The sequence below is a fragment of the Salmo trutta genome, chromosome 26 (genome assembly GCF_901001165.1).
Source record: "Salmo trutta chromosome 26, fSalTru1.1, whole genome shotgun sequence".
NCBI classification, from domain to species: Eukaryota; Metazoa; Chordata; class Actinopteri; order Salmoniformes; family Salmonidae; genus Salmo; species Salmo trutta.
The window spans coordinates 17,635,495-17,654,185 of NC_042982.1; the positions used below are offsets into that span (position 1 = coordinate 17,635,495).

General features: G+C 44.5%; 1 protein-coding gene across 11 annotated transcripts in view; it reads right to left on the bottom strand.

Annotated features, from left to right (window-relative positions):
• Positions 1–18,691, bottom strand: part of LOC115163287 (neurobeachin) — a 284,645-nt gene that overhangs the window by 202,306 nt on the left and 63,648 nt on the right. For all 11 annotated transcript variants that reach the window (XM_029715046.1, XM_029715045.1, XM_029715035.1 and 8 more), the window contains exons 6-10: positions 14,772–14,898; positions 12,664–12,783; positions 9,116–9,262; positions 7,091–7,288; positions 4,756–4,913 (exon numbers count right to left, since the gene is read on the bottom strand). In XM_029715046.1, the coding sequence (XP_029570906.1) occupies positions 4,756–4,913; positions 7,091–7,288; positions 9,116–9,262; positions 12,664–12,783; positions 14,772–14,898 (750 nt within the window). The remainder of the gene's footprint in view (positions 1–4,755; positions 4,914–7,090; positions 7,289–9,115; positions 9,263–12,663; positions 12,784–14,771; positions 14,899–18,691) is intronic.

The following is an 18,691-nucleotide window of genomic DNA, read 5'->3' on the forward strand; positions in this document are numbered from 1 at the left end:
GAGCCAGTGTAGTGGGGAGAAATGATGACCTTCTTAGACTCTGGATACAGACTACGTCTGCAACTGTCTGGCGCCAGCACACTGTGTTGTCAATCACGATTAATGGCATTAATTCAATTCAATTCAACAGGCTTTATTGGCATGGGAAAGATATGTTTACATTGCCAAAGCAAGTGAAATAGATAACAAACAAAAGTGAAATAAACAATAAAAAATGAACAGTAAACATTACACTCACAAAAGTTTCAAAGGAATAGAGACATTTCAAATGTCATATTATGTCTATATACAGTACAGTGTTGTAACGATGTGCAAATGGTTAAAGTACAAAAGGGGGAAATAAATAAACATAAATATGGGTTGTATTTACATTGATGTTTGTTCTTCATTGGTTTCCCTTTTCTTGTGGCAACAGTTCACAAATCGTGTTGCTGTTATGGCACACTGTGGTATTTCACTCAACAGATATCTGAGTTTATCAAAATTGGACTTGTTTTTCAAATTCTTTGTGGGTCTGTGTAATCTGATGGAAATACTGTATGTGTCTCTAATATGGTCATACATTTGGCAGGAGGTTATTAAAAAGTGCAGCTCAGTTTCCACCTCATTCTGTGGGTAGTGTGCACATACAGTGGCCTGTCTTCTCTTGGGGCGGCAGGTAGCCTAGTGGTTAGAGAATTGGGCCAGTAACTGGAAGGTTGCTGGATTGAATCCCTGAGCTGACAAGGTAAAAAATATGTCGTTCTGCCCCTAAGCAAGGCAGTTAACCCACTGTTTCCCGGGCACCGAAGACGTGGATGTCGATTAAGGCAGCCCCCCGCACCTCTCTGATTCAGATGGGTTGGGTTAAACGCGGAAGACACATTTCAGTTGAATACATTCAGTTGGACAACTCACTATGTATCCCCCTTGAGAGCCAGGTCTGCCTACGGCGGCTTCTCTCAATAGCAAGGCTATGCTCACTGAGTCTGTACTTAGTCAAAGCTTTCCTTAATTTTTTGGGTCAGTCACAGTGGTCAGGTATTCTGCCACTATGTACTCACTGTTTAGGGCCAAATAGCATTCCATTTTGCTCTGTTTTATTGGTAAATTCTTTCCAAAGTATCAAGTAATTATATTTTTGTCATGTTTTGGTTGGGTCTAATTGTGTTTCTGTCCAAGGGCTCTGTGGGGTCTGTTTATGTTTATGAACAGAGACCCAGGACCAGCTTGCTAAAGGGACTCTTCTCTAGGTTAATCTGTCTGTATGTGATGGCTTTGTTATGGAAGGTTTGGGAATTGCTTCATTTTAGGTGGTTGTAGAATCACTTTTTCCACATTTTGTTATGTTACAGCCTTATTCTAAAATGGATGAAATCGTTTTTTCCCTCATCAATCTACACACAATACCCCATAATGATAAAGAAAAAACAGGTTTGTAGCAATTTTTGCAAATGTATGACACTACAATGTATGACACTTGGCACACCTGTATTTGGGGAGTTTCTCACATTCTTCTCTGCAGATCCTCTCAAGCTCTATCAGGTTGGATGGGGAGCGTTGCTACACAGCTATTTTCAGGTCTCTGAAGAGATGTTCGATCGGGTTCAAGTCCGGGCTCTGGCTGGGCCACTCAAGAACATTTAGAGATCTGTCTCGAAGCCACTCCTCCATTGTCTTGGCTGTGTGCTTAGGGTCGTTGTCCGGATGGAAGGTGAACCTTCACCCCAGTCTGAGCTCCTGAGGGCTCTGGGGCAGGTTTTCATCAAGGATCTCTCTGTACTTTGCGCCGTTCATCTTTCCCTCGATCCTGGCTAGTCTCCCAGTCCCTGCTGCTGAAAAACATCCCCACAGCATGATGCTGCCACCACCATGCGTCACCGTAGGGATGGTATTAGCCAGGTGATGAGCGGTGTCTGGTTTCCTCCAGACGTGACGCTTGGCATTCAGGCCAAAGAGTTCAATCTTGGTTTCATCAGACCAGAGAATCTTGTTTCTCATGGTCTGAGAGTGCTTTAGGCGCCTTTTGGCAAACTCCAAGTGGGCTGTCATGTGCCTTTTACTGAGGAGTGGCCTCCATCTGGCCACTCTACCATAAAGGCCTGATTGGTGGAGGGATGCAGAGATGGTTGTCCTTCTGGAAAGTTCTCCCATCTCCACAGAAGAACTCTGGACCTCAGAGTGACCACCGGGTTCTTGGTCACCTCGCTGACCAAGGCCCTTCTCCCCCGATTGCTCAGTTTGGCTGGGCAGCCAGCTCTAGGAAGAGTCTTGGTGGTTCCGCACTTCTTCCATTTAACAATGATGGAGGACACTGTGTTCTTGGGGACCTTCAATGCTGCCAAAAAAAATGTGGTACCCTTCCCCAGATCTGTACCTCGACACAATCCTGTCTCAGAGTTCTACGGACAATTCCTTCGAGCTACATTTGCAAACATTTCTAAAAACCTGTTTTCACTTTGTCATTATGGGGTATTGTGTGTAGATTGATCTGGAATTGTTTTTATTCAATCCATTTTAGAATAAGCCTGTGGAAAAAATGAAGGGGTCTGAATACTTTCCAAATGCACTGTATATGTTGAAGAGGTTGGGGCTCAAGCTGCATCCCTGTCTCACCCCACAGCCCTGTGGAAAGAAATGTGTTTGTTTTTTGTTTTTTGCCAATTTTAACTGCACACTTGTTGTTTGTGTACATGGATTTTATAATGTTGTTTGTTATACCCCAAACACCGCTTCCCATCAATTTGTATAGCAGACTCTCATGCCAAATTGAGTCAAAAGCTTTTTTGAAATTGCCTTTGTTTTGTTTTGTTTGTTAGTCTATTAGGGTGTGCAGGGTGAATACGTGGTCCGCCGTATGATCATTTGATAAAAAGCTAATTTGACATTTGCTCAGTACATTGTTTTCACTGAGGAAATGTACGAGTCTGCTGTTAATGATAACGCAGAGGATTTTCCCAAGGTTGCTGTTGACGCATATCCCCCGGTAGATATTGGGGTCAAATTTGTCTCCACTTTTGTGGATTGGGGTGATCAGTCCTTGGTTCCAAATATTGGGGAAGATACCAGAGCTGAGGATGATGTTAAAGAGTTTAAGTATAGCCAATTGGAATTTGTGGTCTGTATATTTTATAATTTCCTTTAGGATACCATCAACACCACAGGCCTTTTTGGTTTGGAGGGGTTGTATTCTGTTCTGTAGTTTATTCAATCTAGAGAAATAACCATGTTTTACCATTTCAAAGAGTGAGGTACATCCTTGCTCGCACCTTCAACCCTGGGCAGGACATTCCCATGAAGTACAGGAGAAGCCATTTGGTTCCCTCAAGGTTGAAAGCGATTAAAATTGGACCTGACCTTGTATTATTATCATGTTTGGAGAGCTCAAAGAGTTGAACAGTTTGATATGTCTTGTTGTACTGTACATGTTCTGATTGATGTCTTTTCAGAAAGACTGGTCAGAATTGTGGTTGTTCCACTGGATATCTTAAGGTGAATGCACCAATTTGTAAGTCGCTCTGGATAAGAGCGTCTGCTAAATGACTTAAATGTAAATGTAATTGTATGATTGACTGATCACTTATCAGATAAAAGGGAAAAGGGAGGGGGATACCTAGTCAGTTTTACAACTGAACGCCTTCAACTGAAATGTGTTTTTCACATTTAACCCCTCTGAATCAGAGAAGTACGGGGGGCTGCCTTAATCGACATCCACGTCTTCGGCGCCCGGGGAAAGGTGAGTTAACTGCCTTGCTCATGGGCAGAACGACAGATTTTTACCTTGTCAGCTCTTGGATTCGACCCATCAACCTTTCAGTTACTGGGCAGCTTCCTGGTGCCCTGTCGTTACACTAACATTTACGAGTTTCATAATTAGATTAGAATCCAGTTGTGATGTCCTTCCTTTTGTTTTCCCCCAGAAAAGTGCAAAGAAATGTTAATTTAGGTGATTTTCTGTTTTACCAAGGATAAAAGATCAGAGTCTCTTTTGGTTCAACGAGGCCTTGTTTGCAGACACACATTAGACTTATTCTTTCAGAGGTTATTCTAAAAGACCCATATAGGCACGTAAGTCTTATTTGTGAAAGACATTTACCCTTTTTTATTCTGTATAATGTATTTCATGTATACTGTAATTGAGTGTTAATTCATTCGTGACTAATACATCTGTTAGTTGATTTAAGTAAATGCATTCCTCATTTATAGAGTAACTGTTTGATTTAATTTACGTTCACAATTTAGTAGGACAATCTGGAAATCTTAAATTTACAGAGTTAATTGTAGAGTTAATCACACATCACATATCATATGTTTGGGTCCTTACTTTGCATCCCTGCGTTAAGGTTAAGTCATCAGTTAGTTTAGTGGTAGACTCACTGGAATAGGCAGTCACTCAGAGTTCACTAGCTGGCTTGGCTGGGCTGGTATGGGATGGAACACTACCCATCAGGCTTAAACCAGGGCAGGGCTGGGACTACATTACCCAGTAGGCTTAGCCCTGGCTGCACCAGATAGAGGGCCATAGGCAGAGCAGAGCCTGGCTCAGAGCTGCTGTGTGTGTTTCTCCCCAGTGTGGTCTCTGTCACTGAGCTAAATCAGGATTATGGCTGAGCTCTGATTGGAACAGGGCTCAGTGGAGCGCTCTGATAAGGACAACACTGGACCTTCAGGACAAGGATCAGCAGGAAGGGGTAAATTAGAAAGTTGATTCTCAACATTCTCATAGTAGAAGACTCAGACACTTACTTGAAGGTGTCAGAAACTTCCTGTACTCACCAGACCGTAGTCTCCAGCTGGGTCTCATGGTGCTGGTAGTTGTGCTGGGCATTGGGTTGATGGTAGTCCAGCTGGGAGAAGAGAGGAAACAGCACCTGGATCCCTCCTATTGAGTGGATGGCACTGTGGATGGAGTGGGTCACTATGGCCTTCACATCCTACCAGGGAACAATACAGGGTTAGTTTACTGTAACTTCATTAGATGTATATTAAAAGGACATGGGGTGAGACTAACCTGTTTTATAAGGACATGGGGTGAGACTAATCTGTTTTATAAGGACATGGGGTGAGACTAACCTGTTTTATAAGGACATGGGGTGAGACTAACCTGTTTTATAAGGACACGGGGTGAGACTAACCTGTTTTATAAGGACACGGGGTAAGACTAACCTGTTTTATAAGGACACGGGGTGAGACTAACCTGTTTTATAAGAACACGGGGTGAGACTAACCTGTTTTATAAGGACACGGGGTGAGACTAACCTGTTTTATAAGGACACGGGGTGAGACTAACCTGTTTTATAAGGACACGGGGTGAGACTAACCTGTTTTATAAGGACATGGGGTGAGACTAATCTGTTTTATAAGGACATGGGGTGAGACTAACCTGTTTTATAAGGACATGGGGTGAGACTAACCTGTTTTATAAGGACACGGGGTGAGACTAACCTGTTTTATAAGGACACGGGGTAAGACTAACCTGTTTTATAAGGACACGGGGTGAGACTAACCTGTTTTATAAGAACACGGGGTGAGACTAACCTGTTTTATAAGGACACGGGGTGAGACTAACCTGTTTTATAAGGACACGGGGTGAGACTAACCTGTTTTATAAGGACACGGGGTGAGACTAACCTGTTTTATAAGGACACGGGGTGAGACTAACCTGTTTTATAAGGACACGGGGTGAGACTAACCTGTTTTATAAGGACACGGGGTGAGACTAACCTGTTTTATAAGGACACGGGGTGAGACTAACCTGTTTTATAAGGACACGGGGTGAGACTAACCTGTTTTATAAGGACATGGGGTGAGACTAACCTGTTTTATAAGGACATGGGGTGAGACTAACCTGTTTTATAAGGACACGGGGTGAGACTAACCTGTTTTATAAGGACATGGGGTGAGACTAACCTGTTTTATAAGGACATGGGGTGAGACTAACCTGTTTTATAAGGACATGGGGTGAGACTAACCTGTTTTATAAGGACACGGGGTGAGACTAACCTGTTTTATAAGGACATGGGGTGAGACTAACCTGTTTTATAAGGACATGGGGTGAGACTAACCGGTTTTATAAGAACACGGGGTGAGACTAACCTGTTTTATAAGGACACGGGGTGAGACTAACCTGTTTTATAAGGACACGGGGTGAGACTAACCTGTTTTATAAGGACATGGGGTGAGACTAACCTGTTTTATAAGGACATGGGGTGAGACTAACCTGTTTTATAAGAACACGGGGTGAGACTAACCTGTTTTATAAGGACATGGGGTGAGACTAACCTGTTTTATAAGGACATGGGGTGAGACTAACCTGTTTTATAAGGACATGGGGTGAGACTAACCTGTTTTATAAGGACATGGGGTGAGACTAACCTGTTTTATAAGGACATGGGGTGAGACTAACCTGTTTTATAAGGACATGGGGTGAGACTAACCTGTTTTATAAGGACACGGGGTGAGACTAACCTGTTTTATAAGGACACGGGGTGAGACTAACCTGTTTTATAAGAACACGGGGTGAGACTAACCTGTTTTATAAGGACATGGGGTGAGACTAACCTGTTTTATAAGGACATGGGGTGAGACTAACCTGTTTTATAAGGACACGGGGTGAGACTAACCTGTTTTATAAGGACACGGGGTGAGACTAACCTGTTTTATAAGGACATGGGGTGAGACTAACCTGTTTTATAAGGACACGGGGTGAGACTAACCTGTTTTATAAGGACATGGGGTGAGACTAACCTGTTTTATAAGGACATGGGGTGAGACTAACCTGTTTTATAAGGACATGGGGAGAGACTAACCTGTTTTATAAGGACATGGGGTGAGACTAACCTGCTTTATAAGAACATGGGGTGAGACTAACCTGTTTTATAAGGACATGGGGTGAGACTTACAGTTACCGGTCAAATATATTGGCACCCTTGCACGATTCACTATTTCTTGTAAAATATGTTGAAATTGAAAAAACTTTTGGTAAAAATTATATCAGTTTTAAAAAGAGAAAACAGATAATTGTGCTCCATTGCACTAAATTGTAAAGTGCAAGGGTGCCAATATATTTGACAGCATCTGTACCTGGATAAGGACATGTAGTGAAACTAACCTGTAGCATAAGGGCGTGGGGTGAGTGGACGAAGATGGAGGCGTTCTCCTTGGGCGATGACTCCAGGCAGAGCTGGGCGTCTGTAGCCTTGGCGTTGTAGGTGAAGGAGATGGAGCTGGCCAGCTTCCCATCATACAGGACCTGTTTATGGTGCTCCGCCAGGTGGATGTCACTCTCCGACTTAAACTTAAACGTACTCTACAGAGAGGGGAGGAATAGAGAGACAGACAGAGAGAGGGATAGAGGGAGAGCGACAGAGAGAGGGAGAAGAGAAAGGGAGATGGAAGAAAGACACAGAGAGAGAGATAGGGACAGACAGAGAGTGGGAGAAGAGAGATGTGATAAGGTATTGTATCATATGACAGCTCATTCTTCTACTAAACTGGAGGTACCATCCATACCTCAGCAGCAGTAGCAGTAGTGTCATATTTATATATTAATGGAACATGTTGCTGATCGATAACAGAGTCATTCAGTCTTAATGTAACCAATCCATTAAGGATGGCAGGGGAGAGAGGAGCTCAATGAATCAATCAATGCATCATCAATTGGTATGTTATTAATCAGTAAATCAGGAATGTCCTCTCAACGGAGGAGTGAATAATGAATGAACGGCCACAGACATAGAGGAGTGATGAGAGGCGAGACACATCCCTCTTCTAGCTACAGACATGATGATTCAGATGGAGAGAGATGAGACCTACACTGAACTGAAATAGTGGAGCTTCTCTGTCATGAAGAGATGTAGATAGCTGAGATAACAAGCAGAGTATACACTGTACCAGGTTCAGTAGACCAGACACGCACTGGGGCTATTATGATCCCATATCCGCTAGTTAACAACCTCCTGGGGCCTGGTAGAGTAGGCTCAGTCTGCAGGCCTCTACAGCCAGCTGCTCTCTGGCAACTCCACTATTACATGCAGACAGGACATACTAATAAAACCCAGCAACAACGGAAGTGGGTGTCATCTATACCCTGTTAGACTGCCCTGTCTGTCGGTGTCTCCTATACCCTGTTAGACTGCCCTGTCTGTCGGTGTCTCCTATACCCTGTTAGACTGCCCTGTCTGTCGGTGTCTCCTATACCCTGTTAGACTGCCCTGTCTGTCGGTGTCTCCTATACCCTGTTAGACTGCCCTGTCTGTCGGTGTCTCCTATACCCTGTTAGACTGCCCTGTCTGTCGGTGTCTCCTATACCCTGTTAGAATGCCCTGTCTGTCGGTGTCTCCTATACCCTGTTAGACTGCCCTGTCTGTCGGTGTCTCCTATACCCTGTTAGAATGCCCTGTCTGTCGGTGTCTCCTATACCCTGTTAGACTGCCCTGTCTGTCGGTGTCTCCTATACCCTGTTAGACTGCCCTGTCTGTCGGTGTCTCCTATACCCTGTTAGACTGCCCTGTCTGTCGGGGTCTCCTATACCCTGTTAGACTGCCCTGTCTGTCGGTGTCTCCTATACCCTGTTAGACTGCCCTGTCTGTCGGTGTCTCCTATACCCTGTTAGACTGCCCTGTCTGTCGGTGTCTCCTATACCCTGTTAGACTGCCCTGTCTGTCGGTGTCTCCTATACCCTGTTAGACTGCCCTGTCTGTCGGTGTCTCCTATTCCCTGTTAGACTGCCCTGTCTGTCGGTGTCTCCTATACCCTGTTAGACTGCCCTGTCTGTCGGTGTCTCCTATTCCCTGTTAGACTGCCCTGTCTGTCGGTGTCTCCTATTCCCTGTTAGACTGCCCTGTCTGTCGGTGTCTCCTATACCCTGTTAGACTGCCCTGTCTGTTCAACAGTCCAAACCATAGTTTCAGAGGCAGCCAGGGAACAGAACACTGTGCATTCAGTCTATACAGTGTTAGGACACATGACACATTCAAACAAAGCACTTTGTATAGAGACACCAGGTAGCAGGGAAAACAGGAATGTGTGGCAAGCTGCATTGATATGTGTAGCAGGCTTTGTGCATGTGCCATTAAAGTTATTCCTATCCTAAGCTAACCTATCAGTAACCTAATTCAGTCAGCCCAGTACATACCTTATAGCCTGCTCCCAGCTGATGAATGGCAAATATCTGAGCTGGGTTGAGAGCCTCAGAGAACACATAGATGGCCCCCAGCTGACCACAGAATACCCTGTTAGCATCAGCTGTCTCTGACGAACCCAGGAAGCACTTATCATAACTCTGAAAAGGGAGAGGAGAGGGTCAGTACACAGGCACACAGAGCAGGGGGTTTATCATAGGTCTGTAGCAGAAGAGGGCGGAGAGAGAGAGAGGAGACAAAGAGAGGGGAGAGGAGAGGATCAGGGTTGTACAGGGACACAGAGAGAGAAAAATAGGGTTCATCATAGCTCTGTAAAATGACAAAAAGAGGGATATATTTATAACGTTCAAACATAAACCACAATGACCAAACTTTCTCACTATATATGGCTCTGGGAAATGGTTAGGGCCATTATACACTGAGACAGAGATGAGAGGATAGGGTCATGTCTTTTAAATCCTCCAGCAGACTCAGAGAGGTTACAACATCATCCAAACTTCAAAGACAGCTGAGCATCAGAGCAATTAACAGACAAAAAACTGATGACAGCTTCTGAATGGGCAAATAGGATAATTATGAGAGCACATGATTTACAGGGCCTCTAATAGATTGCCACTCAGAGACGAAGGAAGGCTGGCAGACACTTAGTTCTGCATTCCAAATGGCACCCTATTCTGTATTTAGTGCACTACCTTTGACCATAACCCATAGTGTGTGTGTGTCTGCCCTTATAAACATGTATGTGTAACCCTTGCCTTGTAGACGTGTGTTATAATAATATCCACTACACACACCCCATCCATCCCTAACACTGTAGATAGCACCATCCCTAACTCTGCAGATAGCACCATCCTTAACTCTGTAGATAGCACCATCCCTAACTCTGCAGATAGCACCATCCCTAACTCTGTAGATAGCACCATCCCTAACTCTGCAGATAGCACCATCCTTAACTCTGCAGATAGCACCATCCTTAACTCTATAGATAGCACCATCCTTAACTCTATAGATAGCACCAACCTTAACTCTGCAGATAGTGCCATCCCTAACACTGTAGATAGCGCCATCCCTAACTCTGCAGATAGCGCCATCCCTAACTCTGTAGATAGCACCATCCTTAACTCTGCAGATAGCACCATCCTTAACTCTGTAGATAGCACCATCCCTAACTCTGTAGATAGCACCATCCCTAACTCTGCAGATAGCACCATCCTTAACTCTGCAGATAGCACCATCCTTAACTCTGTAGATAGCACCATCCCTAACTCTGCAGATAGCACCATCCTTAACTCTGCAGATAGCACCATCCTTAACTCTGTAGATAGCACCATCCCTAACTCTGTAGATAGCACCATCCCTAACTCTGCAGATAGCACCATCCTTAACTCTGCAGATAGCACCATCCTTAACTCTGTAGATAGCACCATCCTTAACTCTGCAGATATCCCCATCCCTAACTCTGTAGATAGCACCATCCGTAACTCTGTAGATAGCACCATCCCTAACTCTGTAGATAGCACCATCCTTAACTCTGTAGATAGCACCATCCTTAACTCTGTAGATAGCACCATCCTTAACTCTGTAGATAGTACCATCCCTAACTCTGTAGATAGCACCATCCTTAACTCTGTAGATAGCACCATCCCTAACTCTGTAGATAGCACCATCCTTAACTCTGTAGATAGCACCATCCTTAACTCTGTAGATAGTACCATCCCTAACTCTGTAGATAGCACCATCCTTAACTCTGTAGATAGCACCATCCTTAACTCTGCAGATAGCACCATCCCTAACTCTGCAGATAGCACCATCCCTAACTCTGTAGATAGTACCATCCCTAACTCTGTAGATAGCACCATCCTTAACTCTGTAGATAGCACCATCCCTAACTCTGTAGATAGCACCATCCCTAACTCTGTAGATAGTACCATCCCTAACTCTGTAGATAGCACCATCCCTAACTCTGCAGATAGCACCATCCCTAACTCTGCAGATAGCACCATCCCTAACTCTGCAGATAGCACCATCCTTAACTCCGTAAATAGCACCATCCTTAACTCTGCAGATAGCACCATCCCTAACTCTGTAGATAGCACCATCCCTAACTCTGCAGATAGCACCATCCCTAAGTCTGTAGATAGCACCATCCTTAAATCTGTAGATAGCACCATCCTTAACTCTGCAGATAGCACCATCCTTAACTCTGCAGATAGCACCATCCTTAACTCTGTAGATAGCACCATCCTTAACTCTGTAGATAGCACCATCCTTAACTCTGTAGATAGCACCATCCTTAACTCTGTAGATAGTACCATCCCTAACTCTGCAGATAGCACCATCCCTAACTCTGTAGATAGCACCATCCTTAACTCTGTAGATAGCACCATCCTTAACTCTGTAGATAGCACCATCCCTAACTCTGTAGATAGCACCATCCCTAACTCTGCAGATAGTACCATCCCTAACTCTGTAGATAGCACCATCCTTAACTCTGTAGATAGCACCATCCTTAAATCTGTAGATAGCACCATCCTTAACTCTGCAGATAGCACCATCCTTAACTCTGCAGATAGCACCATCCTTAACTCTGCAGATAGCACCATCCTTAACTCTGTAGATAGCACCATCCCTAACTCTGTAGATAGCACCATCCCTAACTCTGTAGATAGCACCATCCCTAACTCTGTAGATAGCACCATCCCTAACTCTGTAGATAGCACCATCCTTAACTCTGTAGATAGCACCATCCCTAACTCTGCAGATAGTACCATCCCTATCTCTGTAGATAGCACCATCCCTAACTCTGTAGATAGCACCATCCCTAACTCTGCAGATAGTACCATCACTAACTCTGTAGATAACACCATCCCTAACTCTGTAGATAGCAGCCTTCAACTTTCTCCTACATTACATGAAGCTATTCTCTCAATTTGTCATCCTCCCTTCCTGTCTCTTCTTCTACGGCCTTCCTCTCTTCAAACATCTCGCTGATAAATGGTTATTCAAATGGGAGCTTTGAAAAACGCAGCTCTGCTCCCAAGAGTAAACTCTGCCACAGCGCTGAAACTCAATGAGCACCACAGAGGATTTATGCATCTCTGGTGTGTGCCCCAAATGGCACCCTATTCCCTATATAGTGCACTACTTTTGACCAGAGCCCCAGGCTCTGATGATTTCAAACTGTGGCATATGATCAAATGCTGCACTTGCAGCCACAAACATTACATACACAAACACCACAACCACAAACATCCCAACCATCACAACCACAAATATCACAGACACAACCATCACAACCACACATATTACTACCACCACGGCTGTGTTCAGTGGGGACGAAAACAGGGGAAAACGGAGTGAAACAGATTATAGTTCCACTTGTCCAATAAGAAATGTTTCAAAACTGTTCAAAATGTGCCTCTGTGCCGTACTGAACACGACCTTGTAGAGGCCTCACAACAGGAATAAGCAGTGACAGAAGAGTCAGTCAATCAATCAAGCATCAATCAACCAATCAATCAGCAATGAGGAGCATACTCACATCGCTGGTGTTGACGTGCCAGGCCATGTCGCCATAGGAGACCAGCTGACCATTGACGTAGCAACGGATCTCACTGTTCCTCCAGCGGTTGTAGATATGGACGATGCTGATCATGTACCACTGAAACACAGAGAGGAGAGAGGGTTAGAGAGAGAGAGAGAGAGAGAGAGAGAGAGAGAGTGTGAGTGAGTGAGTGAGTGAGTGAGTGAGTGAGTGAGTGAGTGAGTGAGTGAATGAGTGAGTGAGTGCATGCAGCTCCACACATAACACTAGAAACTACATCCCATTCAATTCCACTGTATGAACAGGGTTTTAAACACAGCCTATTGTGTTTGCATTGCAGTCACCCAGATCATCTAGAGACCAAATAGGATCATGTGATTCAGTAGCTCTGACCTCATCCCAAGCTACATTACCATTCCTCTCTACACTCTCATCTCATCTCAACGCACAGCCAGCTGTTCCTGTGAGGAGGTCCATGTGAGAGTGTTAAACAGCACAGGTTATGATGTTCTCGCTCTCCCTGGTCTGTTGAGACTGGAGACACTGTCAGCTACTGGCTAGGCTTGTTTTGGAGTGTTTTGTTGTGACAGATATTTGTCTATCCTAACAATTGCGCTGCATTTTCTGTCCCTGATGATCTGTTAATAAAGTCAAACTGCTCACATTGTATATGATCTATTATGACATGTACTGAACCAACACAGCAGAATTCAGTACTCCATATACAACATGCCTTTCCCAAACCACAGGTATACTAGGTTTGCTGTAAAGATCTTCTAAAGTTGTATTAAGATGCTGTCACTGTTATATGCCAGAGGCTGTATGCATCAAGCATCTCAGTGCTGATTTAGGATTGATTAAGCTTTTAGATCACAATGAATAAGATTACATGGATTCTAGTTCAGCACTGATTTTAGATCAGCTCTCCTACTTGGAGGCTGCGTTTACACATGCAGCCCAATTCAGGTCTTTTGCCAATGATTTGCATATCTGATGCCTATCTGATCTTTTCCCTAATGTGTAAACAGCACAAAACTACATGGAATCTCATCTTTTGACTTCCAGTTTATACATGGATCCCATTCCTGATACAAACACGATCCTCCATATGCGACCTCTGTCTGGACAGATCAGATAATATTTTACTCTGAAGGGTTATTTTTGCACAAGACTTGCTGAACCATGACCACCACCCCAACATTTTATTTTTTTATTTCAAGTTCTCATTTGCAACTGCGACCTGGCCAAGATAAAGCAAAGCAGTTCGACACATTTAAAGGAACAGTAATAGGAAATGAGCATTGCCTCTATGTGCTACTTCAGAGGCTACATCAGTGTGAATGCGCAAATCTGATATGGGTCACATTGAGTGTGGACAGTCAGAAAAAAAGATTGGATACAGAAAGAAAATCGGATTTGGATAGGGTGGCTGTGTAAACACAGCCTAAAACGCTTAACAGGTCCCGTGTGGCTCAGTTGGTAGAGCATGGTGTTTGCAACGCCAGGGTTGTGGGTTCGATTCCCACGGGGGACCAGTACGGGGAGAAAAAAAAAATGTATGAAATGTATGGATTCACTACTGTAAGTCGCTCTGGATAAGAGCGTCTGCTAAATGACTAAAATGTAAATGTTAATACATATAACCACAGAGATAATTAAGGGATTTTCCTGATAGTATTCACATGGTAACAGGCTGGTGGTCAGGCCTCATCCATAACATTCTGACAAGATCAACACAGTCCTATAGAGCAGCAGACTGATGATCCTATTCTATCAGCTGCACCTCAACACACCATCACTCACATATGGGACCTGCACACTGCTGCATAAGCCCTCTACTGATCATCAGCTATGTGACTTGTAGGCTGGTGTAAGCACAATGACCATTGATCACTGATCACTACCAGGGTAACAGATGAAACCTGGTCACCCTTGTAGTCTCCACTTGCACGGCCAATCTGCTAGTGTTTCGTTGGTGCAAGTGTCTAAGAACGTTTCAGCAGGGCAGTCGCATGTGTTTGCAAGGCAGAGGTCCTGGGTTCTGGTGTCGGTTTGAAATGGTACAATTAAACAAGCCCAGTGACGTCCGCCAAAGCATCTCTTACCTTCCTAGGTTGAAAGTCATATTTGACACAGTGCTGGAAGCCTTTGCCTTTAGACTTCAGCGATGTCACGATCAGACAGTTCCCCACGAAATGTGCAGAGTAGCCGATTCCTTTACTGGTGCGAAAGCTGCAAAAGAAACAGTATCAAAATTACGAGGTGCGAACATTACATTTCTAATTTCAGATTGTCTCTCTCGATTTGATGTTTCACATTGTAGATACTCAGGAAAAATAATGCCTTTCTCTCACTGGAGGAATGATAATCTTGTATCTATCAGGTTTATGTCAACCAAACACTATCCACACCAGAAGGATAATGATAGTAACTATTGTGTCTGTTTCTGACTAATTAATTAACTCTGGTCATCCCTCTCTTTACCTCGCCCTCTCTCCGCCACTCCCTCCTCTACTCCCCTTGTGGTGGATGAATCAGAATTAGTTGGGTAACATAGATAATTAAGATGTTTTATTTGTATAATATGCTTATGTGAGATACTTGTCATTAGAAAGTGTCCTTTGGACTCTGGTGTCTTTCAGTTGCACGTTTCCCTTAGCTGGGGCTCAGTCACTTGGGGCCCAGAGAGGGGAGAGGTCAGACTTGTTTTTTACATGTCTCTGTTGCTATGCAGAATCTCAGCAAGAGAGGAGGACAGAATGAAACATTGTGTTCATATGTGAATGTCTTTACCTATTCTTAAACCATGTGAAGGGATGGCGTGATTAATGGGGAACAAATTATTTGTCTCCACAATGTCTGTGTGCAAGTCACTCCCCTCAGTGAGCTTGTCCAGGAGTGGGGTCAAGAGGGGGTTTGCTTGAGATGGGAGTATCTAGAGTTGACAATTGATATATGCCAATGGATGAAATGGTGTTTTTGTTCTATGAAGTACCAGGGACGAGTTTAGAACCTCGTCATAGGGACCAAACTGAATGATAATTTATAGCGAATGCTTTTTGGCTGTGGATACTCTTCTCTAAAGTAAAGTCTTTCTTTGTGAACCATTCCTAACTATCTGTGGTTTGTCATGTCAAAAGGGGGTGGATCTTGATATAAAAATCTCAGTAGCCATTGTGTTAACACTCTTAACGGGTCATTAGAAACGGTGAATCGTTGAAAGTCAAAGATGCTTTTGCAAAAGTATCTTAAGGATTAAAGATGTAGTTTAACTCAGACTGGTGTGTTTGTAACTATCCTCATTTGGTAATGCAGAAATTAGCCACCACACCCTCCTCTCCTCCTCTTTAGGGACTTCTCTCCCTATCTATCTGGAGTAGTGGATAAATACATAAACTCTCCTCTTGAGGCTATTGATCTCTCTGTTAATTAGGCTATTGATCTCTCTGTTAATAACCCACAATCCTCCATCAGACATGGGCTGTGGTGGCCAGACATTCGAGTCTACATTAATAGTCATTACCGTTGTACCTCCCCCTTACAGCCCATATATCCTTTCTCTGTACATCAATCTGCAGCCTGCCTCTGATCCCAGCCTGTATATACACACACACACACACACACACACACACAAACACACACACACACACACACACACACACACACACACACACACACACACACACACACACACACACACACACACACACACACACTAGCTTGTACCAATCTCCACAGTTCAGACCTGGGCTGGATTTAATCACTCTAATCAGGACTCATTCCTCTTTTAAGCATTATACTGCACTACATCATAAGGACTAATGAGTCCACAGACAGAGCTGCTTATGAACTTCAAACCTTGAAAAGTGAATGAAATGAAAAACAAATTGTGGTCATTATCTGCTTACAGATTTAGAGGGAATGTCAGAGGTCAAACACTAGAGTTACTGGGTCCCCACAGGTCAGATGTCAAACACTAGAGTTACTGGTTCCCCACAGGTCAGACATCAAACACTAGAGTTACTGGGTCCCCACAGGTCAGACATCAAACGCTAGTTACTGGGGCCCCACAGGTCAGACATCAAACACTAGAGTTACTGGTTCCCACAGGTCAGACGTCAAACACTAGTGTTACTGGTTCCCCACAGGTCAGACATCAAGCACTAGAGTTACTGGTTCCCACAGGTCAGACATCAAACACTAGAGTTACTGGTTCCCCACAGATCAGACATCAAACACTATAGTTACTGGTTCCCACAGGTCAGACATCAAACACTAGAGTTACTGGATCCCCACAGGTCAGACATCAAACACTAGAGTGGCTGGGTCCCCACAGGTCAGACATCAAACACTAGAGTTACTAGGTCCCCACAGGTCAGATGTCAAACACTAGAGTTACTGGGTCCCCACAGGTCAGACGTCAAACCCTAGAGTTACTGGGTCCCCACAGTTCAGACATCAAACACTAGAGTTACTGGGTCCCCACAGGTCAGACATCAAACGCTATAGAGTTACTGGGTCCCCACAGGTCAGACATCAAACACTAGAGTTACTGGATCCCCACAGGTCAGACATCAAACACTAGAGTTACTGGGTCCCCACAGTTCAGACATCAAACACTAGAGTTACTGGGTCCCCACAGGTCAGACATCAAACACTAGAGTTACTGGGTCCCCACAGGTCAGACATCAAATACTAGAGCTACTGGGTCCCCACAGGTCAGACATCAACGCCAGTTACTGGGGCCCCACAGGTCAGACATCAACGCCAGTTACTGGGGCCCCACAGGTCAGACATCAAACACTAGAGTTACTTGGTCCCCACAGGTCAGACATCAAACACTAGAGTTACTGGGTCCCCACAGGTCAGACATCAAACACTAGAGTTACTGGATCCCCACAGGTCAGACATCAAACACTAGAGTTACTGGTTCCCCACAGGTCAGACATCAAACACTAGAGTTACTGGGTCCCCACAAGTCAGATGTCAAACACTAGAGTTACTGGTTCCCCACAGGTCAGACATCAAACACTAGAGTTACTGGGTCCCCACAGGTCAGACATCAAACACTAGAGTTACTGGGTCCCCACAGGTCAGACATCAACGCCAGTTACTGGTTCCCCACAGGTCAGACGTCAAACACTAGAGTTACTGGGTCCCCACAGGTCAGACATCAAACGCTGTTACTGGGTCCCCACAGGTCAGACATCAAACACTAGTGTTACTGGTTCCCCACAGGTCAGACATCAAACACTAGAGTTACTGGTTCCCCACAGGTCAGACATCAAACACTAGAGTTACTGGGTCCCCACAGGTCAGACATCAAACACTAGAGTTACTGGTTCCCCACAGGTCGGACGTCAAACACTAGAGTTACTGGTTCCCCACAGGTCAGACATCAAACACTAGAGTTACTGGTTCCCCACAGGTCAGATGTTTAAACACTAGAGTTACTGGGTCCCCACAGGTCAGACGTCAAACACTAGAGTTACTGGGTCCCCACAGGTCAGACATCAAACACTAGAGTTACTGGGTCCCCACAGGTCAGACATCAAACGCTATAGAGTTACTGGTTCCCCACAGGTCAGACATCAAACACTAGAGTTACTGGTTCCCCACAGGTCAGATGTGAAACACTAGAGTTACTGGGTCCCCACGGGTCAGACGTCAAACCTTAGAGTTACTGGGTCCCCACAGGTCAGACATCAAACACTAGAGTTACTGGGTCCCCACAGGTCAGACATCAAACGCTATAGAGTTACTGGGTCCCCACAGGTCAGACATCAAACACTAGAGTTACTGGATCCCCACAGGTCAGACATCAAACACTAGAGTTACTGGTTCCCCACAGGTCAGACATCAAACACTAGAGTTACTGGGTCCCCACAGTTCAGACATCAAACACTAGAGTTACTGGGTCCCCACAGGTCAGACATCAAACACTAGAGTTACTGGGTCCCCACAGGTCAGACATCAAACACTAGAGCTACTGGGTCCCCACAGGTCAGACATCAACGCCAGTTAC